This window comes from Physeter macrocephalus, chromosome 7, assembly GCF_002837175.3.
Source record: "Physeter macrocephalus isolate SW-GA chromosome 7, ASM283717v5, whole genome shotgun sequence".
NCBI classification, from domain to species: domain Eukaryota; kingdom Metazoa; phylum Chordata; class Mammalia; order Artiodactyla; family Physeteridae; genus Physeter; species Physeter macrocephalus.
The window spans coordinates 109,185,840-109,199,884 of record NC_041220.1 but is presented as its reverse complement, the minus strand read 5'-3'; the positions used below and the strand labels follow the sequence as shown (position 1 = coordinate 109,199,884).

At 32.2% G+C, this 14,045-nt stretch overlaps 1 protein-coding gene and 1 long non-coding RNA gene across 3 annotated transcripts in view; one reads left to right on the top strand and one right to left on the bottom strand.

Moving 5' to 3' along the window:
• LOC112063779 (uncharacterized) overlaps positions 1-14,045 on the bottom strand; it is a 485,693-nt gene that overhangs the window by 172,912 nt on the left and 298,736 nt on the right. The gene's annotated exons all lie outside the window — the stretch shown is intronic.
• TACR3 (tachykinin receptor 3) overlaps positions 1-14,045 on the top strand; it is a 70,985-nt gene that overhangs the window by 25,605 nt on the left and 31,335 nt on the right. Inside the window, exons 2-3 of the mRNA XM_007114814.2 lie at positions 1,389-1,577; positions 3,317-3,467. Of these exons, the coding sequence (XP_007114876.1) occupies positions 1,389-1,577; positions 3,317-3,467 (340 nt within the window). The remainder of the gene's footprint in view (positions 1-1,388; positions 1,578-3,316; positions 3,468-14,045) is intronic.

The following is a 14,045-nucleotide window of genomic DNA, read 5'->3' as shown; positions in this document are numbered from 1 at the left end:
GATCCCACATGCCGCGGAGCGGCTGGGCCCGTGAGCCATGGCCGCTGAGCCTGCGCGTCCAGAGCCTATGCTCCGCAACGGGAGAGGCCACAGCAGAAAGGGGCCCGCATACCACAAAAAAAAAAAAAAAAAAAAGTACTTCCTTTAAGTAAATTACAACTAAATTTAATATTATGAATAGTAGGTAGATAAGTTCCAATATATCTACTGAAGATCTAATTCTGCCTAATATTTACAAAAGCAAAGAGCAGTAAACAAATTAATGAATTATCCTTATTTTGAAATAGTTACATTCATAAGATTAAATGTTTCTGGTTTAAGTAATACTCATTCTTTGATAAAAATATTACCTTTGAAAAATCTTCATAAATAAAAATATATTTGAGAAACACAAAATGGCCAATAGTAAAAATAATACAATTAAATAATGTGTTTTATTGATAGAAATGCCAAAATATAATTCATTTGGTGTATGTTATTTTCTACTCTGAGTATTAGCCATAATTTGGCAATTAGCCATTTTATCCAATTTAAAACTGGAATTTAATTCTTCCAGACATATTCTTACTATTTTACCAAGTGAATAAAGCTTGACTTCTGTTACCATATTCAAACAGTTTCTAATTTCTCAAAAAGTTGCACTCTAAAAATCATATGTAAATATTTTAGAGCCTTAAATATATTTTCCTATAACAATTATGTTATATATAGTTACATAGATAAATACTATGGAGATTTATATGATACAGTATGAATTCAACTTTAGAGGTAATAGGAAAGCATAGCCTTAGTCAAACTTGATTTATTCATCCTTATCTAAACCCTAAACTTGTCTCTGGATGCTTTTAAATGGCTATGTTGACAATATCCTTCTGAGGGATTCCTCATTTTGTCAATCATGTAGACATTATCCATATTAGTTGTCTAGAATTTTCTTTTTAAAAAGTTAAACATACATAAGAAAAATGGAGGTCTTGGGGTACAGAATTCATATTTTTAAGCACTTAACATGCATCTTTCCAATTCCATCCAGCAGACATATGAGTTCTGATAATGTGTTAGGCACAGCAGCAAATAATCAATACCTTTCACTTACATTATTTCTATTGATCGTTACTTCACCACTAAGAGAGGGGTGTTCCTATTTCTATTTTAAAAATAATGGAGTTCAAAAAGTTAAATAAGTGACAGGATAGGGTTTGAACCTTGATCTGCCTGATTCCTAAGACTATGCCATAATTATTCTATGCTGCCTTTATACAAGCAAAATCTTTTTCAGTTTGTTTACCAGAAGAGAGATAACCCTGGCCCTGGAAACTTCTCTGAAACTCATTTTAAACTCCACTAACAAGATAGCCAACAAAATGGTTTTGTTTGTTTTTATATAGGTATATGGCCATTATTGATCCCTTGAAACCCAGACTGTCTGCCACTGCAACCAAGATTGTCATTGGAGGCATTTGGATTCTAGCATTTCTACTTGCCTTCCCTCAGTGTCTTTACTCCAAAACCAAAGTCATGCCAGGCCGTACTCTTTGCTATGTGCAATGGCCAGAAGGTCCCAAACAACATTTCACGTAAGTTAACGCTCTATTACAATTTTCAACTAAATGTATTGAACACTTAATGAACTACAGGTTGGGAGCAACAATTACATACATAAGCCATAGACATTTCCCTCAAGGGCTCACACATTACTTGGGAAAGAGACACGTAAAAATACTATACTACAATATGATATAGTCAATTAGTTTGTATAAGTTACAAAGGTTTCTAACTGGAAAAATGTGAAGACCTCTATGTGGGGTAGCTCTGGAGAGTTTCTGGAGGAGCTGATAAGATCACTGGAAATGAAAGTGCAAAGGAAAGCCAGGTTGTTATCCACTGAGAAACGAGCCAGAGGGGAGGAACTGAAACCCAAAGATGCAGACTGCTCTTTTAAGAAGCCTGGCTGAAGGGAAAGGAAGTCTTAGTAGGTTCTTGGTTGTGTTCCTTTGTTTTAGCATTAAAGAAACTTAAGCACTAGGTTAGAAAGGAAATAGGAATGCTATATGATAGAATTTGATATTTCATAATTTGAACACACCTTAAGAAAAGCAAATGAAAAAAACATAATTGCTCAATTGTTTGCATTTTTTTTATGCTGACCATTTAAATTTTATTTCAAAAAATTCTTACTTAGTGAACTATTTTTTCCTTTAAAAATAACAAATGACGCAAATACATGATCATCTTTTAAAGCAGCCATTTTATCAAACTCTGCTCTACTCAGAGTCCAGATTTTTAAAGAAAAACATTAAGAAGTACTTATTAAAGGAAAAGCAGGCAGCAGTTATTAAACTGAGGACTGCATTCTATCCATTATATACTATTAATAATTCTTAGATTGTATAACAAAATTAATTTAATCAAAATAATAAAATTAAATTATTTGCTGACTTAATTCCCCATTGACTTTTAGTTAATACTTAATAAGTTATCAGGGAACAGAAGTCAAGAAGATTTAAGATTCCCTTTACCAAAAAAAACTGGGATTGAGAAGACTAGCATACCAAACTCTTTAATTATTTTAAAGCCTTCATAAGATAGTAGAAGCCACCCAAAAGTTTATACAAATTCTAATTTGGCTATTATATTATTGGTTGCCCTTCTAGTCCTCCCTAATTGCATCCTTATAATTTTTATTGAAAACTATGAAATCCCAAAATTTAGTTATAATTTATAGTATAATAATTTTGATGTGACTAACACACCTGTATATTATTTACCAAATTTAATGATGCAATCAAATGTACCATGACTTTGGAAAAATGCCAGTGTGACTCAGAGCATCTAGTCACATTTTCTGCATTTGGATGAAGAATGATTTATTTCAAATATGACTGATGTTGTAGGATATATGTAGTAGTTTTACATAGGAGAAAATATGTCAATTGATCAGTTTAATCTGTCCCATCTCTTTTCCTCTGATTATACATTTAATTAGGTTAGCTCAATGACTACCAAGCAGAGAAAAGGCATTCATCCTGAGCTTCTATTCTACACAAGGAAGAACGTGTGTAGTTTAAATGAGCACTACAGTTCAGCTATAGTTTTCATACACAAAGCAAAGATTGACAAAGATCAACTGGTAGCATTTGGATGATTGTAAGTGACAACAGCATAGTATTGTGATGGATTTGTGAAATGAGGACTTAGAGAAAATGTGGGAATAATCTTTGGCATGTTCAATTATGACTTAAAATGGAATGAATTCAAAGTCTTACTATTTCATTCCAGTACGCTCTTCAGCATATATTTTTCTTATTTCTTACAGTTACCATATTATTGTTATTATACTGGTGTACTGTTTCCCATTGCTTATCATGGGTATCACATACACCATTGTTGGAATCACTCTCTGGGGAGGAGAGATCCCAGGGGACACCTGTGACAAGTATCATGAGCAGCTAAAGGCTAAAAGGAAGGTACTGTTTCATATAATTTATCCAGCATTTGTGTAAAGAGAAGGGAAAAAACCTAGTTATGGCATTTTAACATAATATGATTTGATGCCTGACTCCTACTTTTTTCCTGTTTTTTTCTTTTTATCAATTTTTAATTTTACTTTCCTTTTATCTTCTATAAGCCACTGGCCATGTACATTATCAGTTTGGGATATTGTTACTTCCTTACAGAAAGACTTTTTATTACCTTTTGCAGAGTATTCTTAATTACACCACGTGAAACTTCTGAAATTTCACTGTAGGAGTCCCAGTGGATTGCATTTCTGCAGCTCTAGCTATCTTTGTCCTTTATTGAACAGAATGCCTCTGATGTACTATATAGTCTTTCAGAAGTTTCATTTATCCCAGGAATGGCATCTTTCTTAGTATGTGCTATAATTCTGTAATATCCATTTATCTATCCCTCCCTCCTTCCCTTCTCCACACCTCCTCACCGTTCCTCCCCTTTCCCTCATCTGGTGTCTGATTAAGAGATGAAGTTACATTAAAACCTTTGGACAACTTATTGGGTGACATGATAAAATCTATTTTTGAACAATTCACATTAAACAAGAAAACCTATAAAAATTATCATAGTGATATTTTACTAGGATTATTTTTTTCCTTTAGTTTTTTCCTATTATTATGTGATTCAATGAGTGAGATATTTTAATAAATTTGTGCAGTTGAAAGTAATCTTAAAGTCATCATTCCATCTTCCTCTCTCCAATTGATGAGTACCTAGTGCAAGTCAGAGAAGTTTTTCCAAGGATAAGCGAGACATACTGATATGGCAATTACTGTTTATTCCAATTATGACATGGACACTTACCTACAAACACTCACTTAACAATCAAGCAGGTTTTAAAAATCTAGTATAGAAAATGAATTCTATTTTAACACTAATATGTTTTTCCTCTGTTATTGACAAGTGTACAAAGCTTATGTTGGGTTAACATTTTATCATGATGTCCAGTATTTGAAAACAAATATTTTTTCACATATATTTAGTCATTTCAGCCTAATATATATATATAATTTCATTTTATTTCATTAAAAATGAAGTGCATAATCGCACTCCTGGGCATATATCTGGAGAAAACTGTAATTCGAAAAGATACATGCACCCCAATGTTCATAGTAGCATTATTTGCAGTAGCCAAGACATGGAAACAACTTAAATGTCCATCGATAGATGAATGGATAAAGAAGATGTGGTACATATATATAATGGAATACTACTCAGCCATAAAAAGAATGAAATAATGCCATTTGCAGCAACATGGATGGACCTAGAGATTATCATACTAAGTGAGGTAAGTCAGAAAGAGAAAGACAGATACCATATGATATCACTTATATGTGGAATCTAAAATATGACACAAATGAACTTATCTATAAAACAGAAACAAATTCACAGACATAGAGAACAGACTTGTGGTTGCCAAGGGGGGTGGTAGAAAAGGGACTGGGAGCTTGGGGTTAGTGGATGCAAACTATTACACTTAGAATGGATAAAGAACAAGGTCCTACTGTATAGCACAGGGAACTATATTTAATATCTTGTGATAAACTGTATTGGAAAATAATATGAAAAAAATGTATATATATGTATAACTGAATCAGTTTGTGGTACAGTAGAAATTAACACAACATTGTAAATCAACTATACTTCAATAAAATAAAATATTTTAAAAATGCAGTGCACAATGTCTTTACTACATTAAAAAAAATCATAGAACTAGCAGAACTTCAGTAACATGATCATCTTATAATTTTGACCCTCATTATCTAACATCTTACTCATGTTGCAAGATACTCTTTGGGGGGGCAGTATTTTCTAGCAGTTATGTTTTAGGCATAATCACATTAAATAACTGATGTGATGGCCTGCGTACTGTTTTTCAGAATAATTTGTCTTTGTATTTCCCACCTAGTTTCTTGTCTTTTATTTCTTTCCTACTACTTTAAGTATTTTTAAAATATTTTTCCCCTGTTTAATTTTAGTAAAATTAAAATAAGTCCAGTAATTATAGATTATAGTTCCTTTTCCTTCATATTCATGTAATATTTTTCTAGGAAGAAATGAAAATTTAATCTGAGTGCTCCTTTTTATTTTTGAGTTGAGTCCCAGAGAGAACAAAAGAAAGAGGGAGTATTTTTGCATTTGCCCCCATATAACAGAGTAAGGCATAAGTATTCTATTTTTACTTCATTACTCTATAATTTCAAAGTATAAATATCAATTCAAACTGAGACTGTGACTCTTCTAGAATATTTCAAAAATTAAGACATTTAAAAGTTCTTGTCCATATTTCTTTTTCTCAGATTGTGTTCTGGGCTGAAATAGTATAAAATGACATTTATGACATGGACTTCTCATAATAAATCACTTTGTCCTTGTATTTCTTTCACAGTCACTTATTGATATTACCATCAGTATCTCAGAAAAAACACCAATTTTGCTCAAAAATTTAAAATTTCACAATAAAGACAGCTCTTCTCTTAATTTCTTTTTTAATCTAAAATTTAAATATGGTCTGGTATGGATTGGAATACAGTTATTTCTAGTAATCATGCTCTTTTCATATTTTAGTATGACTACTTAGGTCAAAGATATGCATCTTACCCTGGATGGGCCATTTAATTACATGCCGTCTCCTAGAGAATACATCTTTGATATTAACAGATTGGACTTGAGAGTTAAGAGAGTATTGGTTACAAGAGTGCGAACTCCTCATGACTGTTGGGAAAAACAACTCCATAAACAACTCCGAGCCAGCGTACTACTAATAAAAGGATAGCAGCTGTTGAGGGAGGCCCCACATATACATGAACAAGAATAAAGAAAAGCTTAAGACATTTTAGTCAAATCACTGAATAGATCTTTGCAACTATTGAGAGACATTGTTTCCATTTCTCTTTTTCCACAATCTTTGGGAAGTGTGTTCAGTTTCAAGCCCTGTAGATTAAATTCTCTGAAGAACAGCCAGAACTAAATTACAGGTCTATGTTATTTAGAACCTAGCATGTATAAAAATTGAAGCTAATACGAAACTTTCAGATAATTTAAGATTAACTGCCCCCACTCAAACTTTACATTTGTCCTGCCTAAGTATATAAATAGTTTGAAAATAATACCAGTGGTTCTAGACAGTACCAGGTCAAAAGACTAAATATTAGTTTGGAGAAATAAGGTAATACCTCTAGAAATATGTGCTCATCATTAAAATTGGAATGTTGAACCTGAAAATCAGTATTAAAATTCTATGGCTGCAAGCAGCTTATTAAACTCTAGGAGGCAATTTGCAGGACTGTCGAACATTTAAGTCCCATATGTAGAACAAGTCTTTCCAAAAGAGTTAGCAAGCACACTAATATACTCTTTCCTATATGATGTATTTTACAATTTCAAAGCACTTTGTATACCTCATAACTGGACCAAAGGTATCCTTAACTTACAGTAAGTTTTCTGAGTTTTAAGATCCTGTATGCTATGTACCCACTGGCTTTAAATATGTGTACTTAAATATGTATATTGAAGTAATAATGCCTCTTTAACTTCAGAATCCCTGCACTTTAAATAACAGTATATTCAGACAGTAGAAAAATATAAAATATCAATTAATATCACACAACCCCAAAGCCTTGGCTAAGGTTAATTCTGTTGTTTTTGGTGGTAATTGGTTAATATACTTGCCAAAGCTCTCCTTCAGGAAATATGTACTATTCAGTACATTGCTATAAAATTCAAATTGAAAATTAAAATTATAATATTTTTATAAATTTCTAGGAGAGAATGCTCTTCTAACATTATCCTCTTTTCTGAGCATTATTGTCTTAATGCTTACATTCCAGTGTGAGAATAATTTAGTGCATAGAGAAAGAAACTGACCTTTGTATATTTTATTTTACTTATTGTCAGATATAGTCACAGATTTTGGCTACCTATTAAAACCTTGGCTAAAATACTATAAATGAAAATTATTATTAAAGCTATCTATTAAAGTCATAATAATTATACAGCAAAACTTGAAACCTTCTCTCTTTATGTAATATACCACATGTTGGCATATGAAAAGTCAGATTTTAATATATAGTGTTCAACTCACAAGCTGATTTAAAATACATTTGCAGTTTTTAAAAGACCTATTCTAGAATGGTAGATCTGACCAGAACCTAAAATTGCATGAACCCCTTGCCTTACTGCTGTTCTTTAAGGCAGCAGATTAAAATCTTGCCACAGTCAAGAAACTGGCAAAAAGCTTCCATCCTGTACATGGTGCTCTTTCTCTCTCATTCTTTACTTAAAAAAAAAAAAACAGAAAAATGCATCAGATTTGTGTAAATGAGGATATTCCAAGAGGGTGGCCAGTTTTGCTTTATGATCTTATGAAGGAAATTTGTGACCTGCCATATATATATATATATATATATATATATATATATACATATATACACATATATATATCCCAAACCAGTAACAGGACTTTGTTTATATTGCAAATCAATATTATCTTTTCTTTAAATTTTTTAAATTAAAATCAAATTCAATGTAAAATTGGAATGTAGAACTCATTTCCAAACATTTATATCTGACTCTCATGTTACTTCTTTTAATTAATAAAGAATTTTTATTTAAGACAGCCGTAGATTTTATCAAGATTTATAGTTAAGGTAAGTTACATTAAGGATAAAATCAGTTTCCAAGTGACCTAAAGTTGCTTGTTTTTTTCTATGTATTAATTTAACAAGAGATACAAATGGCAATTTTCCTGTGATGACATTTAACTAATGTTAAAACATCTCAACCATAGGAGGGGAAAAAAAACCCCAGTTATTTTCAGATTTTTCAGATTTAGCCTATAAAGCCCTTACTCTTGGAGAATATCCATTTGAAAAAGGTGAATCAAGAATTTGATGCCATATTTTCTGTGTTTTAATATTTACATCACATTTTATGATATTAATCTGAGTTTTTTTCTTAACCGTTGTCTTCCTTTACTATCCAGCTGTAGCAAATAAAGTAACATAAAATGTATATATTTTTCTAAGAGAGCACTTACTGCGCAATATCAGCAGTGGTAAATGTCAGAGTAACTGAGAATCTGCCGAAATACTGACCTTGAGAATAAACTAGAATTTTTCTGTCTAATTTTCCCCATAACCAATTTCTTTATCTCTATGTACTTTGCTTACTATATTGCAATAAAAAATAGTTAGTATTATCCATATGACTTATACTTCAAATAGTAATACATTATGTAGATGTACAAGCTTATATACAATGCAGTATGGCTCACCTATCTGTGTCCTTCCTTCATTTCTACATCTCCATGACACATTACCACTTATTTCCAGGCATTTTTATCCAATAATTTGTCATATTATTAATCATAAAACCATATATCCCTTTTAAAATATATCCATAATTTTAAAATACATACCTTGTGTATTCTACTTTCTTTTAAAAATGTATATTATCGGGACTTCCCTGGTGGCACAGTGGTTAAGAATCCGCCTGCCAATGCAGGGGACATGGGTTCGACCCCTGGTCCGGGAAGATCCCACATGCCGCGGAGCAACTAAGCCAGTGTGCCACAACTACTGAGCCTGTGCTCTAGAGCCCGGGAGCCACAGCTACTGAGCCTGTGTGCCACAACTACTGAAGCCCATGTGCCTTGAGACTATGCTCCACAACAAGAGAAGCCACCGCAATAAGAAGCCCGCGCACCACAACGAAGAGTAGCCCCCACTCACCGCAACTTTAGAAAGCCTGCACATGGCAATGAAGACCCAACGCAGCCAAAAATAAATAAATAAATAAATAAATAGATGTGTTTTTTAAAATGTATATTATCATTCGGGTATAAAACCAACATTTTAGTAGTAGATTTTCTAGGGAAATTAAAGTCAAAAACCATAAAATTTTTAAGTTTCTGTCATGTATAACACAATATTTCCCCAACAAAGAAAAATAAATATTGTAAGCACTTTTATATAGAAGTTCCTAAATTTTTTCCAAGTATTTTTCATTAAGATATTTTGAGAAAAGTTTGTATTTTCCCTGATAAATCAAAGAACACCATTAGAACATATCTGCTTTTTATACTTCTGAAATTATATAAATAGTTTAATTCATCAGGATATAATAAAAATTTATCCAACTGGGTATTTCAAAACCCCATTGTCTTAAAGGAAAATAACTAAAATCAAAACAAAGTCAAAAAACACCTAAAATTTATAACAGATATGAATAATATTATCATGAAATACTTCTAATTGAAGCAGTGAAGTGTAAAGAAAACTAATAGCTGTTTGTTCCCTCTCTCTAACTTCTACCCCACCGGGGATACAACCTGCAATCAGGTGTACTGCCTACCTCTAAGCTTTGCATTGATCACAAATGTCACTTGCTTTGATTAAATCTTCTCCCTAAGTGGAAGTGGATAGGAATTATTTTGAAAAGCCTAGAAAAGTTTCTGTGTATTCCTTTCTAGTTTGCTACAGTACTTGAGAAGTGGAAGTGTTTATTCCTTTTGAAAAATATAAGCAAAGATAGCACTTTAGGAGGAAATATATGCAGCCCTTTAGTGCGTGGCAATCACTTGAAAAGATTCCTCTATGGATTACCCATTAATATTTCTCATGCTGAAATTACAGGTGCAGGGAAGATTGCAACCAAGTTTACACATTGTGGATTTCTCAAAGGAAAATTAAGTTTAGCATATGAAATCAATAACAAGTGCTACACCATCAACATAGAGAAATTTGTTGCATTTCTATACACTAATAGCAAACTATCAGAAAGAGAAATTAAGAAAACAATAACACTTACAATTGCATCAAAAAGAATAAAATATCTAGGAATAAGCTTAACCAAGGAGGTGAAACACCCGTACACTGAAAACAATGAGACAGCGATGAAAGAAATTGAAGAAGACACAAATAAATGGAAAGATGTTTTGTGTTCATGGATTGGAAGAATTAATATTATTAAAATGCTCATAGTACCTAAAGCAATCTATAGATTCAATGCAATTCCTATCAAAATTCTAATAGCATTTTTCACAGAAATAGAACAAATAATTATAAAATTTGTATGGAACCACATAAAAACACCGAATAGCCAAACCAATCTTGAGAAAGAAAAACCAAGCTGAAGGCAGCATGCTTCCTGATTTCAAACTATATTACAGAGCTATAGTAATTAAAACAGTATGGTATTGGCATAAAAACAAACGCATACAGCAATGAAATAGAATAGAGAGCCCAGAAATAACCCCTACATATACAGTTAATTAATATTTGACGGGGGAGCCAAGAATACTCACTGGTGAAAGGACATACAGAGCTATAGTAATTAAAACAGTATGGTACTGGCATAAAAACAAATGCATTTATCAATGGAACAGAATAGAACCCAGAAAAGAACCCACACATATATGCTCAAGAAATTTACAAAAAAGGAGCCAAGAATATACAATGGGGAAAGGACAGTCTCTTCAATAAATGGTGTTGGGAAAACTGGACAGCAACATATAAAAGAATGAACCTGGACCACTATTTTACAATTCTCAATACTTCAGAACATGCTCTTGTGTGTGAGAATAGTATCAATTATTGTCGATTTTATAAAATCACTCTTTATATAGATAGATTAGATTAAATCAAACTCTTCTAGTGGCTTCATAATGTGTTTGTTGTGTAAAATTTAGATGTAGCTGAAGTTTATTTATGTAAGTTGTGGAATAAGACTCCAGTATTATTTTCTAGATGTTTTCCTGTTATATCTACATCCATTTATTGAGTAACCCATCTTTTCCAACACTAACTTAAAATGATACAATTATCATATTCTAAGTTCTCCAATGTGTTTGAGACTCAGTCACCTTTCTACTCTGTTTTATCTGGCTGTTCATGCATTATCACCATACTGGTTAAATTAATGAAGATTTATATGTACTTTCCTATCTGATAGGGCAACTCTTCACCTCTATTTACTCTTTTTTTCCCAGAATTTTCTCAGCAATTCTTGTTTATTTTTACATATAAAAATTCATAAAATCATTTTGTTTAGTTAAAAACGATTTTTTGTTTATGGAATTAGATTATATTTATTAACTTTGAGAGAATTGGAAAATACATATTCAGAGAAATATAGAATGGGTTGATGAATGGATAAACAAATGGCATTCTTTTATGTTACTCTTAGACAATTTAATGTAATGACTGGGAACAGAGACTCTTATTCAGTGTGCCAATTCAAATGCTGACTCTGGCACATACCTTGGGGAATATAACCTATCTGAGCCTCAGAGAGGTTACAATCCCTATAAGCTGAAATGAAAATAATAATAATGCATATACTATGTGGTTGGATAGGGATTAAATGAGGCAATACGTGTTAAGTACTTCAAAAAGTGCCTGGCACATAGAACTGTTCTCAGTAAATGGACCTGTTACTTTGGGCACTTTACTGTGAATATATATGCCAGTACTGTGAAGATAAGAAAGCATCAAGTGGTAGAAAAGTAAAGAGGTATAAAACTGGCCATTTATCTTTTTAAACATAATATTGACCTACATTTTACAGTGAGTCACAGTTTCTAAATAACTTTCACATGAATATTATTTAATTCTCACAGTATCTATGTGATTTTTTCTTGTTTTACATAAAAATGAAATTGAATCTCAAACTCACAAAATTAATAAGTGGCAGAACTTGGACTTGAATCCTGGACAATAGTTTTTAGAGTTGAGTTCTTTTAGAGAACTCACTCAAAGGACCAGGTTTCAGAATGATACTTTACGTCTGAGTATTTATATTATACAAGTTGTATTCTCATACATAGACTGTACTAATCTTCATAATATCCCCAGGAGGTAAGCCTGGTGGAAACTATTTTCTTCCTTTTTTAACAAATCAGGAAACTCAAGCTCTTTTACCTTGTTTAAGTAGTTCTTAATGTAGACTTAAATAGTCTTAACTAGACTGTTTGAATAATTGAAATTTCACTTATCTCAACAACAATACATCATTTAATATCCATTTACAATTCTTCAGTTTATAATTAAACCTCATTTAAAAATAAGTTCAAGTACTGTTAGAGTATACAAAAAAATAGAGGAGGAAAGAATAAGGTACTTTAAAATTAAGTTGAATTAAAATTATGATTGGTAATGTTCCTAAGAAATGTGGGGCATTTTATCACAGGTAAATTCCCAAATCTGTTGTAGACTACTGAACAAGAGAAGTGCTGTACTCACTATTGTCTCCTCAGTGCCTAGCATAATGATTTCTGGATGATGGATGGTGAATTAATAAATGATTGAAAGAATAAAGTTTTGTGAATCAGCTGCACTTCTCATTTTATACATAAGAAAATGCAGTCATGTGATGTGACTTGCTAAAGGTCAAAAATCTTTAAACGGAGAACTAGTTCTGGAAATTAGGCTTCCTGAGTTCCAACCTGATACTCTGCCCCTAGACCCAGCACACAGAGGAAAGATTTTAGTCCGAATCTTCAGGACAAAGTTCATGTCTTCAGGATTATATTATATCCTCAGGACCAAAAATGAGGTCTACTTATCTATTGCTGAATAAATGAAACTATCCTTGAAAGTTTTCCATATTTTGTTAAATAAAAATATTTCTTATCCCTGCCACTAGTAAAATAATATAGGACTCTCCCCATTATAGATTATTGACATAGTATTCCAGTAAACAAAAAATTCATGTTAGTAAAAAGAATTCACACCATGCATATACTTTTGTTTTTACAAGGGTTTTCTATATCAATTTGCTAGACGTTAACACATGTATTTTGTGATCAATAAACGGGTGCTTATTATTGGTGATAATGATTATATTAATTAAAAAGAACTTTATTGGAGTATAGCTGCTTTACAATGTTGTGTTAGTTTCTGCTGTACAGCAAAGTGAATCAGTTATGTATACACATATATCCACTCTTTTTCAGATTCCCTTCCCATTTAGGTCACCACAGAGCACTGAGTAGAGTTCCCTGTGCTCTACAGTAGGTTGTCCATTTTATATACAGTAGTGTACGTATGTCAATCCCAATCTCGCAATTCATCCCACTTCCCTCACCCCCCTGGGTAACCATAAGTTTGATTTTTACATATGTGACTCTATTTCTGCTTTGCAAATAAGTTCATCTGTAACATTTTTTTAGATTCCACATATAAGCCACATTATGCGATATTTGTCTTTCTCTTTCTGACTTACTTCACTCTGTATGACAATCTCTAGATCAATCCATGTCACTGCAAATGGCATTATTTCATTCCTTTTTAGGGCTGAGTAATATTCCATCTTATATATGTACCACATCTTCTTTATCCATTCCTCTGTTGATGAACATTTATGTTGTTCCATATCATGGCTATTGTAAATAGTGCTACAATAAACATTGGGGTGCACGTATCTTTTTGAATTATGGTTTTCTCTGGGTATAGATGTATACACATATATCCACTCTTTTTCAGATTCCCTTCCCATTTAGGTCACCACAGAGCACTGAGTAGAGTTCCCTG